This window comes from Eptesicus fuscus, chromosome 12, assembly GCF_027574615.1.
Source record: "Eptesicus fuscus isolate TK198812 chromosome 12, DD_ASM_mEF_20220401, whole genome shotgun sequence".
Lineage (NCBI taxonomy): Eukaryota > Metazoa > Chordata > Mammalia > Chiroptera > Vespertilionidae > Eptesicus > Eptesicus fuscus.
The window spans coordinates 68,394,032-68,414,963 of NC_072484.1; the positions used below are offsets into that span (position 1 = coordinate 68,394,032).

At 41.4% G+C, this 20,932-nt stretch overlaps 1 protein-coding gene across 1 annotated transcript; it reads left to right on the forward strand.

Moving 5' to 3' along the window:
- Positions 1-400: 400 nt before the first annotated feature.
- On the forward strand, positions 401-14,908 carry WFDC8 (WAP four-disulfide core domain 8). Its single transcript, XM_054723600.1, has 7 exons — positions 401-439; positions 8,234-8,343; positions 11,187-11,327; positions 12,507-12,674; positions 13,473-13,613; positions 14,452-14,594; positions 14,848-14,908. Exons 1-6 carry the CDS (start codon positions 423-425, stop codon positions 14,589-14,591), a joined length of 717 nt encoding a protein of 238 aa, XP_054579575.1. The 5' UTR covers positions 401-422; the 3' UTR covers positions 14,592-14,594; positions 14,848-14,908.
- The last annotated feature ends 6,024 nt before the right edge of the window (positions 14,909-20,932 follow it).

Sequence of the window (20,932 nt, forward strand, 5' to 3'; positions counted from 1 at the left end):
CTGCACCCTAGTGCTTATTTCTAGATTAGCCAGGGGACTCCAGATAAAAAATATCCCAGTAAACTCATCACCAGCAATGTGCTTCAATTCTAGTCTCCTTTCCCAATCTGCCTGCTATTACCTACTTTCCAGTTTTTTATAGTGGGAGGGAGAAGGAATCAGAGTCAGGAAACAGTTTTTATCTCTGGAAATGGGTTTGCCTTTCCTTCTAGTAGGCCTTTAGTGTGGAAATGTGTGTTCACCTAATTCGGAGCTGAGTTGGCCGTTTATTGGTTTATTGTTGCTGTGGTTACCTGCGAGAGCACCAGAGACTTCCAGTTCCATCTGCAGAACACACGTGCCTGTGTTTAGGGTGGAGCTGGGTTTACCAGATGATCCTTTTCCAGACGACTGCTCCACTCTCAGCTTTGTGTTCTCTGTGAATGACCGGCTCTTACAGGTTACTTGCTACTAAATGTTCCTAGTCTGGTGGGTTAGTGGGGTGGTGGTGGTTGGGGGTCCATTCTCTGTTGTTCTGATTAAGTCTGGGTCTGAGGCAGACACTGTCCCTGGGTTTCAGGGATGTTGTCTTAGTGATCCTGCCTTTCCTTAGATGCCCAGGACAAAGTTCCGAATCTGGCTAGGATTTCTGCCCTCCCCGCAGCTGCATCAAGATTTCTCTTCTGCTCTCAACAGTGTTGCTCATCTCTCCCAAGATTAAAGCTTGGTCAGTAGGAAAGAAAGGAAAGCTTCCAGTTGGAATTTTTTGCCCCATCCCTAGTGGCTGCTGCCTCCTCTCCCCTCTCCAGTTCTACATCACACAGGGGACTTTCAGATCTCTAAATATCTTCTAAGTGCTCAGTGGGGTTCCTGAAGAAAAAGTCCAAAAGAGGGTATGACTCTGCCTGTATTTGCAGCCCAGGAGACTTCATCTTCTTTTGCTCCAGCCATTTGCCAATCATCCTAACTGAACTCTACTCACTAGTGTCTGGCTGCACGGCCCGCTGGTCATCAATGCTCACGCTCCTCTCTCCTTGCAGGTGTCTCTCTTCCCCTAGATTCTGGCCGGGTTGGTTGCCCTTGACCTCAGCACTCTGTTGAGCTCAAGAAAAGTTGTCCAGCATTTTGTCCATGTAAGTTTGGGACTTTATTCAGCTCTCTACTCCTCTGAGCAGAAACAAAAACTTCCTTTTCTTTTTAAATTATTTTTAATTGTGGTAAAATGCACACAACATTAAGTCAACCATCCTAACTATTCTTAAGTACACAGTTCAGTGGTATTACGTACATTCATATTGTTGTGCAACCGTCACCACCATCCATTTGCAGAACTCTTTTCATCTTCAGAACTGAAACTCTGTACCCATTAATCAATAACTCTCCAGTTCCCTCTCCTCAGCCCTAGAAACCACTGTTCTATTTTCTGTTTCTATGAATTTAACTACTCTAGGAACCTCATATAAGTGGAATAGTATAAAAAACAGATACCATAGGGTGTTTTTGTGTGACTGGTTTAACAAACTGGTTTTGAAAATGCTTTCTTAAATACAGGATTCCAAGAAATTCCACAGATAAAGTGCCATTAAAGTTAAGTTTCCAAAGTTCTGGCTGATGTGGCTCAGTTGGTTGGAGCATCTTCCCATACACTGAAAGGTGGTGGGTTCGATTCTCAGTCAGGGCATATACCTAGGTTGTGGTTTGATCTCTGGTTGGGGTGCATGCAGGAGGCAGCCAAGTGATTGATATTTCTCTCTCTCTCTCTCTCTCAATATCAATTAATAAAAAAGATAAACTTCTATTAAATATAAGGGCTCACAGAAAAAAATTCACAGACAGTTTAACAAAACAAGAAAAGTCAAGAGAAACAGTAGAGACCCACAAAGACTTCATATATTGGGATTATTGCATACAGAACACAAAATTAAAATGCCTAGGAAATAAATGGAAAGGAAAGGAATTAAAAGATGGCAATTACAGCATGACTAAAGTTAAAGAGAATATGAAAATGACCAGAATGTTGAAAAAGTGCCTAATAGAACACCTAGAAATGAAATATGTAACTAAAGTAAAAAACAAACAAAAAGAATCATTTAGAGCCAGAGGAAAAAAATATTTTAGACTATAATAGAAGTAATCCTGTTATTTGCAGATTTTTAATATTTCCTACAACTTTTATGATATTATACTATGTTAGTACAGTTTTGGTAATACTATTAAATTTAAAATATTTTTTCTTGAAATGTTAATGTTTATTACATGTAATATATATTTTAAATAATTTTTTTGGAAATATTAATGTTTACTGCATGTAAAAAATAAGATAAATTTTTAAAAAAAAGAAAAGACTGACAATCCTCGGGGGGAAAGAGGTGTGGGGGGTGCGGGAAGAGACTAGACAAAAATCATACACCTATGGATGAGGACAGTGGTGGGGGCGGTAAGGGCATGGGGTGGGGTGGGAACCAGGTGGAGGGGAGCTATGGGAGGAAAAAAGAGGAACAACTGTAATAATCTGAACAATAAAGATTTAAAAATAAAATAAATAAAAGGAAAAGGAAAGAAAAGAATCATTTGACTAGAGTAGCAACAGAAGCCTAAAGACAGTAGAAATGTATTTTCAAAATTCTGATAGAAAACAACTGTTAGTCTAGTTCTGAATACCCAGTGAAACTTTTAAAAAATTAACAAATTTACCCAGCTTTAATGAGGTGTTATTGATAAATAAAAATTGCATATATTTAAGGTCTACATCATAATGATTTTATATAGCATATATTGTGAAATGATTACAGCAATCAAGTTAATTAACATATCCATCACCTCCCATAGTCACCTCTTTCTTTTGTGGTGAGAACATTTAAGTTTTATTCTCTTGGAAAATTTCCAGTATGTAATACAGTATTGCTAACCACAGTCACCATGCTGTAATTAGACCCCAGAACTTATTCATCTTATAACTGAAGGCTGCACACTTTTACCGGCATCTCCACTCTCCCATTTCTCCCATCCCCCAGGCTCTGGCAAGCACCATTCTGGTATCACCTTCAACTTTTTAAGATTTCATATTTATGTGATATATATAAATGTGATCTATATCACGTTTTCTTTATCCATTCATCTATTGATGGGCACTTAGGTTGTCTCCTTATGTTGGCTATTGTGAGTAATGCTACAGTGAATGGGATTGAAGATATCTTTTCAAAACACTGATTTCATTTTTTTCTATGTGCCCAGAAGTGGGATTGCCAGATCAAATGGTAGTCCTATTTTAACATTTTTGAGGGAATTCCAGACTGTTTTCCATAAACAGGCTGTACCAATTTATATCCCCACTAACAGTGTACAAGAGTTTCCTTGCCGCCAAAACAGGTTTGGCTCAGTGGATAGAGCATTGGCCTGCGGACTGAAAGGTCCCAGGTTCGATTCTGGTCAAGGGCACGTACTTTGGTTGTGGGCACATCCCCAGTAGGCGGTGTGCAGGAGGCAGCTGACTGATGTTTCTCTCTCATCGATGTTTCTAACTCTCTATCCCTCTCCCTTCCTCTCTGTAAAAAAACAATAAAATATATATATATTAAAAAGTTTCCTTGCCAACACTTGTCATTTCTTATCCTATATAATAAAAGGCTAATATGCAAATCGACTGAATGGCAGAACAACCAGTTGCTATGATGCATGCTGACCACCCGGGGACAGACCCTCAATGCAGGAGCTGCCCCCTGGTGGTCAGTGCACTCCCACAGGGGTAGTGCCGCTCAGCCAGAAGCCAGGCTCACAGCTGGCAAGCACAGCATCAGTGGCAGGAGCCTCTCCCACCTCTGCAGCAGCACGGGGAGTGGGCCTAAGCTGTCAGTTGGACATCCCTCAAGGGCTCCCAGACTATGAGAGGGCACAGGCCAGACTGAGGGACCCCCTCCCCTGCAGTGCACGAATTTCATGCACCAGGCCTCTAGTCTTTTTTATAATAGTCATTCTAACAGGTATGAGATGATAGGTCATTGTGGTTTTGTTTGTATTTGATTAGTGATATTGAACACCTTTTCATGTACCTGTTGGCCATTTGTATGTCATCTTCTTTTTTTCAAACCCTCACCTGAGGATATGTTGAGAGTGAGAGAGAGAGATGAACATTGATGTGAGAGAAGCATTGATTGGCTGCCTCCCATACATGCCCTGACTGGGGATTGAACCTGCAAGCTAAGTATGTGCCCTGACCAAAATCAAACCCGCAACCTTTTGGTGTATGGGATGCTCCTGCAACCATTTTAGCTATCTGGCCAGGGCTGTAAGTCTTCTTTTGAGAAGTGTCTATTTAAGTGCTTTGCCCATTTATTAGTTAGTTTGTTTTCTTGCTATTGAATTCTTTGAGTTCTTTATATATTTTGGATATTAACACCTTATTAGATATGCAATTCATAAGTATTTTATCTCATTCTGTAGGTTGTCTCTTGTTTGTTTCCTTTGCTGTGCAGAAGGTTTTTCATTTGCAATCCTGTCTATTTTTGCTTTTGTTGCCTGCTTTTGGGTGGTCATATCCAAAAAAATAATTGCCTAGACCAATGCCAAGAAGCATTTACCTATATATTTTCTTCTAGTAATTTTAAAGTTTCAGGTATTACATTTAAGGCTTTAGGGGACTTTGAATTAATTTTTGCATTTATTATGGCCCAATTTCATTTTTCTGAACATGGATATCTAGTTTTCCCAATGCCATTTACTGAAGAGATTATACTTTCCACCTTCTGTATTCTTGTCAAAAATCATTTACTATAAATGTGTGGATTTAATTTGGGGCTTTCTATTGTGTTCCATTGATCTCTATGTGTGTGTGTTTTGTGTTTGTCAATACCATAATGTGTTTTTTAAAAAATACCATACTGTTTTGATTACTATAGCTTTGTAATATATTTTGAAATCAGGAAGTGTGGTTCTTCTAGTTTGTTATTTTTGCTGAAAATTGCTTTGGCTATTTGGGGTCTTATGTGGTTCCATATGAATTTTACGTGTGTGTTTTTTCTATTTCTGTGAGAAATGTCTTTGGAATTTTGATAGGGATTTCATTGAATCTATATCATGTTGGGTAGCATAGATATTTAAACAATATTAACTCTTCCAACCTATGAATGTGAGGTATCATTCCATTTTGTGTGTTTTCTCTCATTTCTCTCATCACTGTTTTATAGTTTTCAGTGTACAGATCTTTCATTCCTTGTTTAAATTTATTTCTAAGTATTTTATTGACTTTGATTCTATTAGAAATAATTTTGTTTTCTCAATTTCTTTTTTTGATAGTTTGTTGTTAGTGTATAAAAACAGAATTGATTTTTTGTTGGTTGATTTTGCATTTTGCAACTTAACTGAATTTTGGGGTTTTCTATATATGTTAGAGGCCCGATGCACGGATTCATGCACTGGTGGGGTTCCTTAGCCTGGCCTGTGGGGATCGGGCCAAAATTGGTAGTCCAACATCCCCCAAGGGGTCCCGGATTGTGAGAAGGCACAGGCCAGGCCAAGGGACCCCACCGGTGCATGAATCTGTGCAACAGGCATCTAGTATGCATATAAGATCTTTGGTTAATCTCTTCCTGCCTTCCCCACACTGCTCTTCCCTCTGAGAGTCATCATTCTGTTCCATGTTTCTGTGCCTGTGCATTGAGCGTCTGCCCCTGGTGGTCAGTGCGTGTCATAGCTACCGGTCAAACAGTAGAACAGTAGGACACTTAGCATATTAGGCTTTTATATATATAGATTATCATGTCATCTGCAAACACAATTTAACTTCTTCCATTCTAATTTGGATATCGGTTCTTTTCTTTATTTTTCTTGTGTAATTTTCTGACTAGGACTTCCAGTACTGTGTTGAATAGAAGTGGCAAGAGTGGGCATCCTTGTTTTGTTCCTGAACTTAGAGGAAAAGCTTTCAGTATGATATTAACTATGTATTATATTAGCTGTGAGCTTGTCAAATATGACCTTTACTGTCGAGAAATTAATCATGAAAGGATGATGAATTTCTTACATGTTTTTTCTGTATCTATTGAGATGGTCATATGATTTTTATCCTTTATTCTGTTAATGTGGTCAATCCATTGATTGATTTGTAGATGTTGCTTCCTTGCATCCTAAGGATAAATTCCACTTAGTCATGTTGTATAATTCTTTGAATGTGCTGTTAAATTCAGTTTTATTAAAAAAAAATATTTTTATTGATTTCAGAGAGGAAGGGAGAGGGAGAGAGAGATAGAAACATCAATGAGAAGAGAATCATTGATCAGCTGCCTCCTGCAGGCCCCCTACTGGGGGCCGAGCCCACAACTCAGGCATGTGCCCTTGACTGGAATCGAACCCAGGACCCTTCAGTCCGCAGGCTGACACTCTGTCCACTGAGCCAAACTGGCTAGGGTAAATTCAGCTTTTATCAGGTAATTAAAATGACCTGTCTTTAAGTCTATCAATCTTTCTTCTGCTTGACCAAGTCTGTTTTTGAACCCCCTCTAGTGAATTTTTCAGTTTATTTATTGTATTCTTCATCTGCAGTATTTTTGTTTTGTTCTTTTTAAATCATTTCTATTTCTTTGATGATATTATCATTTTGTTCATATGTCATTTAAGAACATCTTCATTTGGTTGTGAATCTGTGTTCTCTTATAACTAGGCTTTACAAAATAATTATTTTGACATTTTTGTTACCCAATTTAAAGACCTCCATTTCTTTTAGGTTGGTTACTGAAAATTTGTTTTCTTCCTTTGGATGTGTCATGTTTTCTTGATTTTTCATGTTCCTGCAAGTTTATTTTCTTGTCTGCACATTTGAAGAAGTGGCTGCCTCTCCCAGCCTTTATGAACTGGTTTTGACTGAGAGAGACCTTTACTGGTCAGTAGTGCTTGATCTAAAGCAAGATAGAGACCAGTTCTGCAGGGACTACATGATAAAGCTGGGGACTAGACCCCTTTTACTTCTTCCCTTCCTTCATAGAGAAAAAGCCTCAATTCTGTGCTTTTTCCAATCTTACAGAGCAGTGCCTCCTATAAGAAGATACCTCCTCCTTCCTTCATTGTTAGCTGTCCCAGTGCTTGGTATATTTGATCACTATATACTGATTAAAAAAAAATTCAACCCACCAGGAATTCATTCATATTTACCTAAATCAATAGAATCAGGATATAATAAGCAAACATCAATGGAATTACAGGCATAAACTGAAAGATCCATGGCTGTGTGAAGAGCCCTCAATACACTTTTCTCAACTATTGATTAGTCAAAGAGAACAAAAATTAGAAAGATTTAAGACATTTAAACAACACACAATGGAGATGTACCATGCTCTGCACTTAGAGACTGCCCTTCCTCAGCATCAGAATGTAGATCACTGAGTAGGAGTTATTTAGAAGGTTATGTCTTTGGGGGAGGCAGCTACTTACTCTGTCTGAGTTTAAGGCAAGGTTTAGTAAAGAGACATACAGAGCTAATTATCCTCCTCAAGGTCTCCTGCCTACTGGCTGAGGCTAAAAGCACATTCTCGGTTGAGTAGCCATGCAGCAGAACCCACTATGCTACTGGGATGAGGAAGATGTGAACAAGGAGCTTTCATGCATGGAAACAAAACAGGACTTTGAGGCAGGGTGTGTTCCCAGTGGGGGAGCAATAGGGGATCATGATGGAGCCTTATCTGTAGTTTTCAAAGGTTGTTAACCTGGACATTCACGCTGTTCCCCCAGCTCCTGGACATCTGTAGATCTGTCAGTTGCAAAATGCTCCTCGATTTATTGCAAAGAACCACCTCTGCCACATGGGGAAAGGTAGAGTGTGAAGAAAAATTATCAGGGGGCAGTCAATCCGTGATTCTCTCTGAAAATCTGTTTCTTGTTATGAGTGGTACAAAGAAAAGTGCTCCCTAGTGCCTGGGATTGCCTTAGGAGTGATTGTGGGCAAACTAGCTTGCAACTGCTCCAGATGAATCCCTGGGATCATTCACATGTGGCCTCTCACCCAGAGCGAGACAATGGGCAAGTGTCTGGGTAGATCACATACAGTACCATGGAACAGTGTGGGACTATGGGGAGGGTCCTGGGACTGAAGGTCCTGTCCTACTTGCCATGTGGCCAGGGACAAGCCCCTTCTCCATTATGATTCTCGGTTTTTTCATCTGTAAACGAAGGGAACTGGTGGATTATTTCTAAGGTTCATCCACATGTGCTTTGTGTCTCTCTCTGGCTTGTGCCTAACCCCTGCCCCTCTTCTCATCCCACATAGGCCCCTTCCTCGCCACACCACCACAGTCTCCACGAGGAGCAGAGCTCTCCTGCTGCTTCTCTCCCTCTCGCTGGAGTTGACATTTGCGGCGCCACGCCAAAGAGTCAGAGGTGGGTTCAGAAAAGTGGCCGCCGCTCATCCTTAGCAGGCATTCTTAGGGACTGAGGGTTAGACGTGAGGCAAGGACTTGTGTTGGATGAAGCCACTTCCACTGTGGTTTCAGAGAACAAGCCCTACTCACCCACTCCGGGCCCTTCAGATCCTTCCCTCACCTGCTCCCTGAAAATTATTTCCCTAATTTTTCCTGATATGTGTTTTTTCCCAAGTTTAATTTTAAAAAATTAATCAGTGACTAGACAGGAGCCTGAGGGCAGAGGACCAGTGAGGAGGCTGTTGGAATAGTTAAGAAAGATCAGAAGAAGTCGTAGTAAAGAGGGAGAAGAGAGGGGGTTGGAGAGTTAGGAGATTGAATCGACCCAAGGCCATGACTGAGAGGATGCTAGGCTGATGGAAAGGGAGGAGCTTGTTTCATGGGGACTATTGCTGCCAAATGTCAAAATGGGAACAGACAGAGGCACTGTTTGGGCACCGGGAGACACTGGCTGTTTTTAAACATCTTGCAACAGAGGTGCTTATGAGATGCTCAAAGGCCATTGTCCCAGGCAGTTGGATATAAGTGTCTTAGCCTGGAAGAGAGGAGAGGATGGGGGAGATAAGGGAATCACAGTTGGGATTGTCACGGGAATGGATGTGGTCATCTGGGAAGTACGTGTCAAGTAATGACAGGAGAGGGCTGAGACCAGAACTCTGGGGACCATTCCCAGTAACAGCGGAGGAACCCCTGGGGGGTGTATCACAAAGGAAACTGTACACACAAGGTAAGTGGCTGAGAAGGGCTGACAGGGAGGAAGAAGGATTGTAAGTGAGAGTTCAAGCTGAAAGTGGGGTAAGAGGCTACCATGACTGAAACCCCAACAAAGGTTTAAATGGCCCCCAAAACAGGGAGCAGGAAGAACTGGCTGGAGTCAGCACTAGTGAGAGGGGAAGTTTGTCTTCATAATCCCAAGGTTTTTATGCATCTTTACCTCTTTGGAGGTGTTCTGTGTGATTTGCTTAGCTCTGTGCCCAAACCTAGAGCACTGGTTCCCAATTAGTAGCCTACATCATGGTGCCCAGCTGGCTGCTTCAGGGTCACCTAGGAACTTGAAAAAATCTGAGTCCCTGGCCCTCACTTTCTAGACATTCTGATTCAGTTCATGGTCTATATTTGCTAAATGATGCACAGAGGAGTTGATGTACACTGCAGGTTGGGAACCATATGTTCTTCTTAGCTTCAGGCTATCCTTGGAGGAATATTAAGGGTAGAATGAGGGGTAAGAAATATAGTTGGAAAATATTATAAGTCTCAGTGGCCAGTCCTCATGGGAGATGTGGGAACCTCTGCAGTGAGCCATGGATTAGAAGTCCCAGACCCCCCTCTAATTCACTGTTATCTACTCTGACCTTATTGTTTTTAAGCCTATGAAATTAGAAGGTTGATGCTAATGATTATCATGGTGTTTGTAATTCTAAACATCTCTAGTTCCAAGACTCAGTATTGTTTAAAAGGATCATGCCTCTCTGGTCAGTTTCCACTGGAGAAGTGCTGAGCATGAAGCAAAATTAAGCATTGTTGCTGCGTAACCAATTACCTGTAGGAGGAACGAGGATCCTCTGCTCAGGTTCTGACCAGGCTGAAATCAAGGTGTCAGCCAAGGCTGCTGTTGTCTTCTGGGACTCTCCCAAGCTCGCTGGATGTTAGCAGAATCATTTTCTTGCAATTGCAGAACTGAGGTTTTCTTACTGGCTGTCATCTTCTAGAGTCCACCCTCATTCCTTGGCACTTAGCCTCCTCCAGCTTCAAAGCTATGAATAGCATAATGGATTTGTGTTATAGTTTAGATCGCTCTGGCCTCTTTTTCTCTACTAATTATGGGGGAGGGGGAAACCTCTTCTTTTTAAGGACTCAAGAAATTGAATCAGGCCCACTTAAATAATCGATGTATCTTAAGGTCAACTGACTTGAGACTTTAATTCCCTTTACAAAATCCCTTCACAGCAGTGTCTAAATGGGTGTTTAATCCAATAACTAGAGGATCCGAATCTTGTGGGTGCAACTTTGGAATTCTGCCTCATACAAGAGCTGAAATAAGGAAGCCATATCTAGCCCTAAGTAGAAAGGAAGTAAACCCATATGTGCCAAGTGCTTACTATGTGCCAGGCACTGTGGTAAGTACATTATAGGCATCATCCCACTTCATTTTTTTAAGCAGCCTATAAGGTAGATATTGTAATTCTCATTTTACAGATGGGGACATTATAACACAGACAAAGGAAGACATTTTCTTCAAGATTATTTAGTTGGTTGTGTTGAGTCAAACTCCCAAGCCAGATCTGTCTTGCTTACAGTGCTTCCTCCACTCCGACATTTCCTTCCCCCTTACAGGAAACTGTGAATCGTACAGTGGAACTCAGGTTGGTCTTGAACTTACAGGGGGTTAGGGGCTAAAATCAGGCCTCCTGACTCCTATTTCCATATTTCTACTACTCCCCACTAATTAATTCCCCTTGTCAACTAAGATACTAGAGACAGGAATTAGGCATTAAAATATTAAGTTTTGAGAGGAGAGAGCTCCTGAATTTAAGGCAAAGATCTTGGTTCCCATTTAACCCTCTGCCCTGGAATCCAAGAAGCTTCCCCTTTAGTTCTACATGGGCACACATTTCTAATTCAGATCTATCTAAATGGGCTGAGAGTGGTGAGAGGCAGACCCAGTCCCTAAATACACTCAGCAAGGACTGAAGATTAAAGGCAGAGGACAGGACAGAGAGTTTTCACTATTCACCTTTGCCACGGCAGAAGAGCTGAAACTCTCAAGGGTTGTTTGTGAATTCAGACATACCTTTCTTGCAGAGAAACCAGGAATGTGCCCCCAAGAGAGACTCAAGTGTCAGACTAAAGTTCCGAACTTGTGTGAAGAGGATTATGGCTGTGATGAACACTTGAAGTGCTGCCAATTTGCCTGTGGGAAGAAATGCATGGATCCATACGAAGGTAGTGGCTTCCACAATGAAGGCAGAGGTGCCATTTGAGGCACCTTACTTCTTACTGGTCCAGAACTGGCTGAACACTCCCTAGGATGGCAGGATAAAGGGGCCAGGGTTCGTGTTTTGAGTCTTCTCTAATTAGACTCCCAACTTCCAAGTGCATGCTCACTGTGTGTCAAGAGACTATTGTTTGCACAGTCCCAAATATAAACCTCAGTCAGCTTAGACGCTGGTGTTGTTGTTGGACTCTTTGGCCTCTAAGGAAGTTTTCTGGTAACTCAAGCTATTGAGCATCTAATAATAGGGAACTCTGCATTTTATAAAAATCCACTCAACAAATATCTATTGTCAATGTCTTTTGGCCAAAGTCCACCAGAACACACCTGTAATTGAACAAGTTGGGTTTATTACTCATTGTAGTCAGGGAGAATGTTCACCATAGACAACCTGAGGCATCCCACTAAGAAGCTGTGAGAAAGAATCTCCTGTAGGATTGAGGCTTTGATCGGGTGATTTCAGGGATAGTCTAAGGCAGTGGGGGTTGGCTCTAGATTGGATGCTATCAGAAAGTGGGGCAATTCTCGGTGAATCTCATCTACAGAGAGGACAGGCTAGAATGAGGATAGAGTGTAGTCAGTAAGGAAACATAAGTCACTCAAAGGTGCTTGTTGTTTTGTGGGTTTCACAGTGATTTTTATATTTTGGTTCAATTTACACTGGTCTCAGAGTGACCTTGATTGATGTGGATATTCTGTGAGATTCTTTATGTCCTACAGAGAAACAACATGACTTAGCTGTGAGCATCAGGTAAGTTTTCAGTCATGAGGGGGTGCTTTTTTTTCCTTTCTCAGTATCTTAATGCTCCTATGTGTCAGGCACTGTCTTGGGTACGTTGGATATAGTTGTTGAATGAGTCTTGCCCTCCCAAAGCTCAGAGAAGTAGAAAGATCAGCTCCAAAGCATTCCCATGTACTCTTCATGATATCCTTTGCAAAGTAGAAATGATGCTCAGAGATGCTATTCACTACAGAGCATTTGTAGTAGAGCGAAGACTAGAACTTTTGTTGACCATGGCTCTTTCTATGACTTGAATGGTAACACCATGAACTATAAAAATGCTGGAGGCCTGACCCCTTCCCGCTTTTGCTACCTTTTATGTTCTTCCCTCTTTGCTTCTTGCCCTCAGAACCCTGCATGCTAACATTAGATTCAGGAAACTGTATGCGTTTCAATAGGCGCTGGTTTTATGATTTAAAACATTTTTTATGCAAACCTTTTAAGTATGGAGGCTGTGATGGGAATACCAACAACTTCCTCAGCAAGGAAGACTGCATGAAGGCTTGCTCATTAACTGGTAAGACTCATATCCTTGGCAATCTGAGGGCCTACTCTAACTAGAAACAGAACACCCATGCTGCTGCAGGCTCAGACTTTGAGGTTATCTGGCTCTCACCAATGCCTCACATTTAACTTGTCTAAAATTGAATACCTTAACTCTCCCATCTCAAGCCTGCTATATCCATAGATCTCCCCATCTTAGTTGTAAAACAAAACAAAACACCACCACCAAACTCCTACATCACCCATGATATCTTTCTTTCTCAATCAACATCCATTGAGTTGGGAAAATAGATCCAGGATCTGACTGCTTCTTCCTACCTCCACAGCTGTTACCCTGGTAGGAGGTGTCAAATTCTCACCTGGATATGGCTTCAGCCTACTCATAGTCTCCATGCTTCTATTCCTCCCCTTTAACAATCTATTATCAACACAATAGCCACAACGATCCTTTCAAAATGGGAGTCAGATCCTGTCACTCCTCATTCAAAGTAAAACCAAATCCCCGAAAATGGCTTACATTGATTTGTGTAGATCTCACATAACTACTTCTATTTTACTGGTATAGGAGAAACTGAAGTCACTCATTAAGTGGCAGGACTAGGGCTTTACCTTGGGGCTTTAAACACCAACCCTAACTCTTTTTCTATTGCATCTCATAAAATGTGAGGCATTTCATTCCTCCACAGCCCATTAGACGTAGGCAGAATGAACCATGTCACAGAGATACTAGTTTTGAAGAGAAGGAAAATATGTTTGAGGGGGCGGGCAATGGGGTGGGGTTTTAAGGAGCTCATATTTGCTCTTATTTTAGTCAAGACAGGACAGTGCCCACTCTTTCCTTCCAAGGACCGTATGCAATGTTCAACTTCGTGTAAGAGTGACCATGATTGCGCTGTTAATGAAAAATGTTGTGAATCCATGTGTGGCTTTGTTTGTTCCGTCGCCTGGACAGGTGAGGACTGGGTATGTCTCCCAAAGTATACGAGCTGAGGATGCCATGCTGTGTCTTAGGTCAACCTTAGAGTTCTCTTGAGAACCTTTCCCCTTTAATGCCCAAACAATGCTCTCATGTTGCCCTCCTGATCTCAGGAGACTATTATGCTATTCTTCAAAGTCAATCATATATGTTATCACTCCCTATTTTCCCCATGAAAACTCATTTATCCTTCACTCTATTCTTGTGCTAGGGAGAAAGATAAGAGGCTTAATCAGAAGAAAATCCTGTTTAGGGTTCCCAAGATACCCCAAATTTGTCTCAAACTATGATCAAGTATTTACTTTTTAATGATTTTTCAATGTTATAATTATTAGCACAATAATTATGGTTAATCCAGGATAATGTGAAATATTATAGTTACATGCTGATTTTATAATAAAAGAGATAAAAGCTGTGATATTTTTCACATGATCTCATTCATTTGCGGATTATAATGAACAACATAAACTGATGAACAAAAACAGATTTAGAGACAGAGAAGCATTGACCAGATGCTCAAACCTCAGAGGGAAGGTAGGGGAGGGTGGGGGTAAGGGGTAGAGATCAACCAAAGGACTTTTATGCATGCATATAAGCATTACCAATGGACAGAGACACCAGGGGGGTGAGGGAGTGGGGTGGGGTGGGCAATGGGGGGAAAAGGACACATATGTAATACTTTAATCAATAAAAAAAATTAAAATTAAAAAAAGATTTTAAAAATTTTCCATTTACATTTTTTAAAAAGCTGTGATATTTTTATTTTTTATCATGAAGTATTTAAAGGTTAAATATCTTGTTGTATCCCATAAAGTCAAAACAGGTTCCTGCCCACAAAAACCCCCAACATGTCTCAAGATTGATAAACCCAAGTGCCAGAGAGATGAGGATTGCCAGTTGGGAGAGAAGTGCTGCTCACGTTGTGGACTGAAGTGCCTGGAACCTCAAGCCTAGATAGTAAGTAAAAAATATTTTCCTTTTTACAAATTTATTTATTGATTGAGAGAGAGAGAGAGAGAGAGAGAGAGAGAGCTAGAGAGAGAGAGAGACATATCAGTTTGTTGTTTCACTAAGTTGTACATGAGTCTTATATGTGCCCTGACCCCATGCTTCATAGAATTTCTTCTTTTCAGACATTCTGGAATGAAAGAATTTGGCTGCTACTATTTTTATTAGAAAATTTTTTTACATCTGTTTTCCCCCTTCCTAGGCTATTAATACAGATATTGCTTTTGTCCCTCCGGAATTCCTTTCTAAGAGCTGAGCGCTAGAGGACAATGTTCAATCATTTCATGCTCTAGGAGCTGGTACATGGGATTGAGGACATCACTGGTGAACCACTGGTCTAGCAGGAGGATGATAAACCTAAAGCAGTTGCTGCCAGGCTAAGAAAGTACAAGGATGTGCAAAGCCAGTCATTAAACCATACAAGAGCCCAGGAGTGTTCCACCAATTTTCTGGAATGGAGACTTTTGTTAGTCTGTGTTTACATGCTTTTCTTGAACAAGATCACACCTATACAGTCCAAAGAAGCATACTGAGCCTGCCCAGCGGAAGAACCAGGAAGATGTGGTTGTTCTCTCAATTATATGTGTAGTTTTGGTGCGGTGTCCCAGGTAGAAGCTAGCTGAGCTGGCTTGCAGTGTCTTCCAGTATAAAAGGTGAACTGATATGAAAACTAATGAGTAGGAAGAGTTAATGAGGAGGCTCTTAACTGCCTTTCAAAAGAAGGGTCACCTACACATGTTGAAGATATCTCTGCGCATGTGTCAAGCCATTCACAAGGAAGTAAATACAGGCTGCATTTCAAACGTGTATACCCCAAGCTCTAGCTGATCTGACAGTCATGCTGTTGTCATAGTAGCCATGATGGTGGTGGTCTCTGGGTCTCCCCCACCCCCTCAAGGCTGTTGAACCATAGCACCAGTAGGCCTGAGAATGCCAAGGGCTGTAGCCTGGGGTTTGTCCCACGTTCTCTGGTATGTGCCCCCCTGGTGATAATGAGGTTGAAGCCAATTGCTTTCAGTGGTCGATTCTATGACTTTGAGTGACTGTGTCCACAATTCATTTTTTTTTTCTCTTAGGAGTAACACCTTCTTTTCTGCATCCATGCTCCATAGAATCTCTTCTTTTCAGACATTCTGGAGTGAAAGGAAGATTTCTGCATTTTATTTATTTTTATTTTTATTTTTATTTTTATTTTTATTTGTTTGGTTAATCCTCACCTGAGGATATTTTTCCATTGATTTTTAGAGAGAGTGGAAGGAAGAGGGAGAGACAGAGAGAATCATCTATGTGAGAGAGACACATTGATTGGTTGCCTCCTGCATGCACCCCCACCAGGGCCAGGGAACCTGCAACTAAGATACATGCCATTGACCGGTATCAAACTCAGGACCCTTCAGTCTGCAGGCCAATGTTCTACCCACTGAGCTAGGAATTTGATATTTTTTATCAGACTGCTTTTTTTCCACTTCTGTTTCCTCCCTCCCTAGGCTATTAATACAGATACTGCTTTTGTCCCTCTGAAATTTCTTTCTAAGAGCTGAGCACTAGGGGATGTTACTGAATCGTTCACGCACCAGGAACTGAGCTCTGCGGAGGGTCTACTTCAACTGTTGCTCTGATTCTCATGAGTGAACACCATTCCTTCCATTTTTGTGAAAACATAAAATCCACAGAGTCTTTTGGCAATCCTCAAAGAAAGAAAAGAAAAACGAAATAGGCACCTACATAATTTGAAAAGATCCTGTTATGTATAGATGAAATAAGACCATATGGAATTACTGGACTAAAAGAATGATTTTGTTTTTTATTCAAAATTTTAAAAAGTGTATTTTGAAAATATTGCAGAATGTTGATGCTGACAGTGTTTTTCTCCTGCGAGTGACCTAAGCTCATAATAAGGAGTTAGTAGAGGGAATGGAGCCCATGGAGTTGAGGAAACACATTTCGCGGGCTGTGCCTGGACTAAGTCCGGCAGCTTTGCAATGATGAGAAAACAAAATCTTAATTTTTTTCTGTTCCAAAGAGTCCAACCTGCTGGAGGTCTTTGCTCAGATCATCAAGACCACGAATTTCCAAACGAGTTACAGAATAGGCATTCTTAGCAGTTATTGTTTATTGGTACTTCATGCATTGTCTAATTTAATACTCAACAATTACCCTAATTAATAGATATTATTTCAATTTTCTTGCCTCCTTGTATTTAAAAACTGAATTAATCGTGTGTGTGTGTGTGTGTGTGTGTGTGTGTGTGTGTGTGTTTTAATCCTCACCCAAGGATATTTTTTCCATTGATTTTTTTTTTTAAGAGAGAGTGCGGGGAAGGAGGAGAGGGAGAGAAACATTGATGTGACAGAGACACATTGATTGGTTGCCTCCCAATGCACCCGACTTGGATTGAGCCCATAGCTGAGGCATGCAGCCTTAACTGGGAATCAAACCCTAGACCCTTTGATCTATAGGCCGACACTCAAACCACTGAGCAAAACTGGCCAGAGCTGAAATAATCCTGTTTATGTGAATTTGTGTTTTTATGTACCTACAGGGATTAATCAGGAAATTCAAAAGGGACTGTTTGGTACCTTTCTTTAGTTTGAGCTCTCCATTCTTTTTTAAATATATATATTTTATTGATTTTTTTTACAGAGAGGAAGGGAGAGGGAGAGAGAGTTAGAAACATCGATGAGAGAGAAACATCATCAGCTGCCTCCTGTGCACCCCCTACTGGGGATGTGCCTGCAACCAAGATACACGCCCTTGACCAGGATCGAACCTGGGACCCTTCAGTCCGCAGACCTACGCTCTATCCACTGAGCCAAACTGGTTAGGGCTCTCCATTCTCATTAATAGGTGAAACAGTGTATTTGCTCCCTCCTGGGATCTTTGCTTTCGACGCTCTGGTGCTGAGACAGGAAATGGGTTTCCTGGTGGTAGTTGCACCCTGTATATGCAGAGGGCATGTGTCTCAACCCTGCCGCATTACAGGATCTCAGGAGGCATCTGTATCTACCTGATGAATTTCATTTATTACCTTTCATTTAACAGACAGCATCTTTTCTTGCTGCAGTTAACTTTGCCAGGGAGACAATTCATAAATCAGCCATTTTCACAGTATGAATTTCTTTCTTTCTCTTCCCCTCCATTTTTAGTAACTTCCTTATCTATTTGGTTTTTCAAAAGAAGAACCCAGTGACGGAGGCTTCTGTTAGTACAGAAACGTGGCGTGGTCCAGTCATAAGGTCTCATCTCTTTCTGTGTATAACTCAGCCAGTTTGGTTTGCAGAGGAAAAGAGTGCAAGACCCAGGTGTTGGGAAACCATGAAGCCGTATTTCACCTACGAAGAAAAATCTGCTTCCTGCATCTGCTGCGATGTATTATAATGATGATTATTTATAAATGCCATACCGTATCTTTCCTTAACAAATCGCACAATTCTGGCCAAAACAAATGCTGTTATCTGTATGCTTCCACAAATTCCCCAACGTAATCAGTGTGTGTGTGAGAAAGAGAGCGAGAAAGAGGTAGAGATGATAAAACATTTCCAAAAGGGAGAAAGTTTTTGTATGGCACAGATAGTCCTTACTTCCTTAGTGAATATTAGGCTGCTCCAGGAGGCATCATTCTTCTTCTTTTTTTAAAAATATATTTTATTGATTTTTTACAGAGAGGAAGAGAGAGGGGTAGAGAGTTAGAAACATCGATGAGAGAGAAACATCGATCAGCTGCCTCTTGCACACCCCCTACTGGGGATGTGCCCGCAACCAAGGTACATGCCGTTGACCGGAATCGAACCCGGGACCCTTAGAGTCCGCAGGCCGACACTCTATCCACTGAGCCAAACCGGTTTCGGCAAGAGGCATCATTCTTGAAATAAAAGGTTCTCTGTGTAAAACTTTTCAAAGGAGCAGTGCATGGAGGAGATTCTCCCCGGCGTTAGTGTGTGTCTAACTCCATTTCATTAGCTCTTTCTTTTCTTTGTTTTAAACGTTGGCTGTAAAGACAGAAATGTACTAAATAGGAACAAACTGGTTTGTATATAACTTACAGAAGAGTAAAGGGAAGAAAAACAAAAACTCAGTCTTTATGTAAGCTCCAGGGTGCCAGGGCTTGAGGGCTTTTCTAGTTTCAGGAGAATTCGTACTGTTGATTTTTATATACTTTTGGTTTGGAGATGAACAGATCTCTGGGGGAAACTGTCGAGTTCCAATGGCATTTCACCGTGATCCCTCTCAAGCTCAACTCAGTTCTCTAACCCCATGACAACTTGTTTCTGGTTTACTGTCCTGGGAAATGTCAGCTCTACTTTCCCAGAAGTCATGTGCTTATGCTGAGTCAGTGTGAAAACCATCGCCCTCTTGATTTGGGTGTATGTGCTTAATTCAAAGTGTCTAAACCTAATCTGTAAATGCTCTTCTAACTGTTCATGGCATTATTGATTACTTTGATTATCTTGCTTGAGGATTATTCAAACTTCTTAATTTGATAGAAATAAAATTGTTTTTTCTGCTAAGAAAAAAAAAAGAAATTCTGAGTTTTCATTTACTTTCAAGAAAATTTAGAGACAATTTCACCATGATTGGGGGCCCTGGGAAGTATTTGGACACTTACAGACTCCGTGGGTCTTTAGACCCTGCCCTCACTAAGGACATAACCTTCATTCTCTTTGGACCCACTATTCCTCTCTACCTTTAACTCCATAGTAAAATATTATATTCACATCAATATTAGAAAATTCCCTGGTCACCTGTGGTAAGAGCTTAGACACGCAGCTCCCTCTTAACGTCATGCCTGACACTCACTTGCTGGGTGACGGTGAGTCAGCATCTTCCACTTTTCTGGGCCTTAATGATCCCTACCTATAAGCTGAGGAGGTGGGACCTGATGGGCTCTCAGAGGCCTTCCATCTAGGAATCTCAGCTTTTTATTCCCTCCTGGGCTAAGTTTGGGAGAATGCAGGTAGTAGAATAAGAGGGGCAGTGCTGTGTAACACATCTTGGTTGTTCAATAGAAATTCTATTCCTTAGTCTCTTTGTGGGATCTTAATGAGACTGTGAAGTTGGTGGGATGGGATTGTGTAGTATAAGTGTCTGACATGTTTTATTGTTATGCAAGTAAGCTTTTGATTGCCAAGGCATTCATTTCAAAGACACCCACCTCTAGTAAACATATTGCCAGCTGTAAGACATAGCTGTGAGCAAAATAACTAGATAAAGAACCAGGCTGCCTTTTAGAAAGCCCTGAGTAACCTAGGTAACTGACACTTGAGTGGTCCTGCTTCTACCTTCCCATGTTCTAATTCCCATTTTTATGCTTTAAATTATCTAATAGAGTGAACTATGGAACCCCAGACTTGGGTGTTAATAAAGACAGAGCCCAGGTTCACACTTTCTGCTCCTCTCTCTGCCCTCAACCTTGCTGTGTGGTCCTCCAGCCTTCCATGTACCCTTTGGGACCTGTGAGTAATAAATATTCTTCTTCAAAGTTCCCTGATGGTTTTGTAGTGGTGAGTCCTGCATTCATAATAAGAACCGCAGGGCTGGTCCAAGCACCACATTGGTCCTGGTGGTGGTAGGGGGAATGTCTGTGGGGCTCACTACTTAAGTGAATGTAGCTGCCCGAGCGCCTCAGGCATTCCTAGTCAAGGACATCACTATCCACAGGCTGAGGGGCTCTGTCTATGATCCTAAATTTTGTGACCGGATAGTCACTCACTGATGACAAGGCTTCTGTCCATCAGGTGGGACAATGGGAGAACAAAGCTTGGCCCAAAGGTGCAATATCTAGTTAGGAAAGGGAATAGGAACCTTAGAGATGACATTGACTCTCTGAAGAGTGTCTCCCTCTATGAAGACTGGTTGGCTGGCTCGTGTTTTGGATTCCGTGGCTATAAAAAAGCTTCCAAGTAATCGAGCACTATCTTTCCAGTGGCCCCTCCACTATTCCAGTTAGAATCCAACAACTCTGCTGCTCTATTGGCGTTTATTGTATTGTGGTCTCTCAGGCAGATTTCTTCATTTGATAGTTCTTCCTTAGACAACAGGGAGTTTGCACCAGAGAATAGAAGCTCTCTATAAGCTCTGACATTCTCTCCTGTTCTCAAAGCAACACAACCTTGACAAACTCTGTCTGCAAACTCTGCTATCATCTGCCTCCTTCCCCATGCCCTGCTCTGGGGCAACAGCTTTATTCTTTGGCCTTAGTAAAACAACATTAAGTGACCTAAAGAGAAAAGGGAGAGAGATGGGGGGAGAGTGTGGGAAAGGGAGAAAGAGACACAGAGATCATGGGA

Excerpts from the sequence above, each read along its gene's own strand:
- WFDC8 (XM_054723600.1), top strand. Across the intron at positions 8,344-11,186 it reads GCCACGCCAAAGAGTCAGAG|AGAAACCAGGAATGTGCCCC; the intron begins GTGGGTTCAGAA and ends CCTTTCTTGCAG. Across the intron at positions 13,614-14,451 it reads TTGTTCCGTCGCCTGGACAG|TCAAAACAGGTTCCTGCCCA; the intron begins GTGAGGACTGGG and ends TATCCCATAAAG.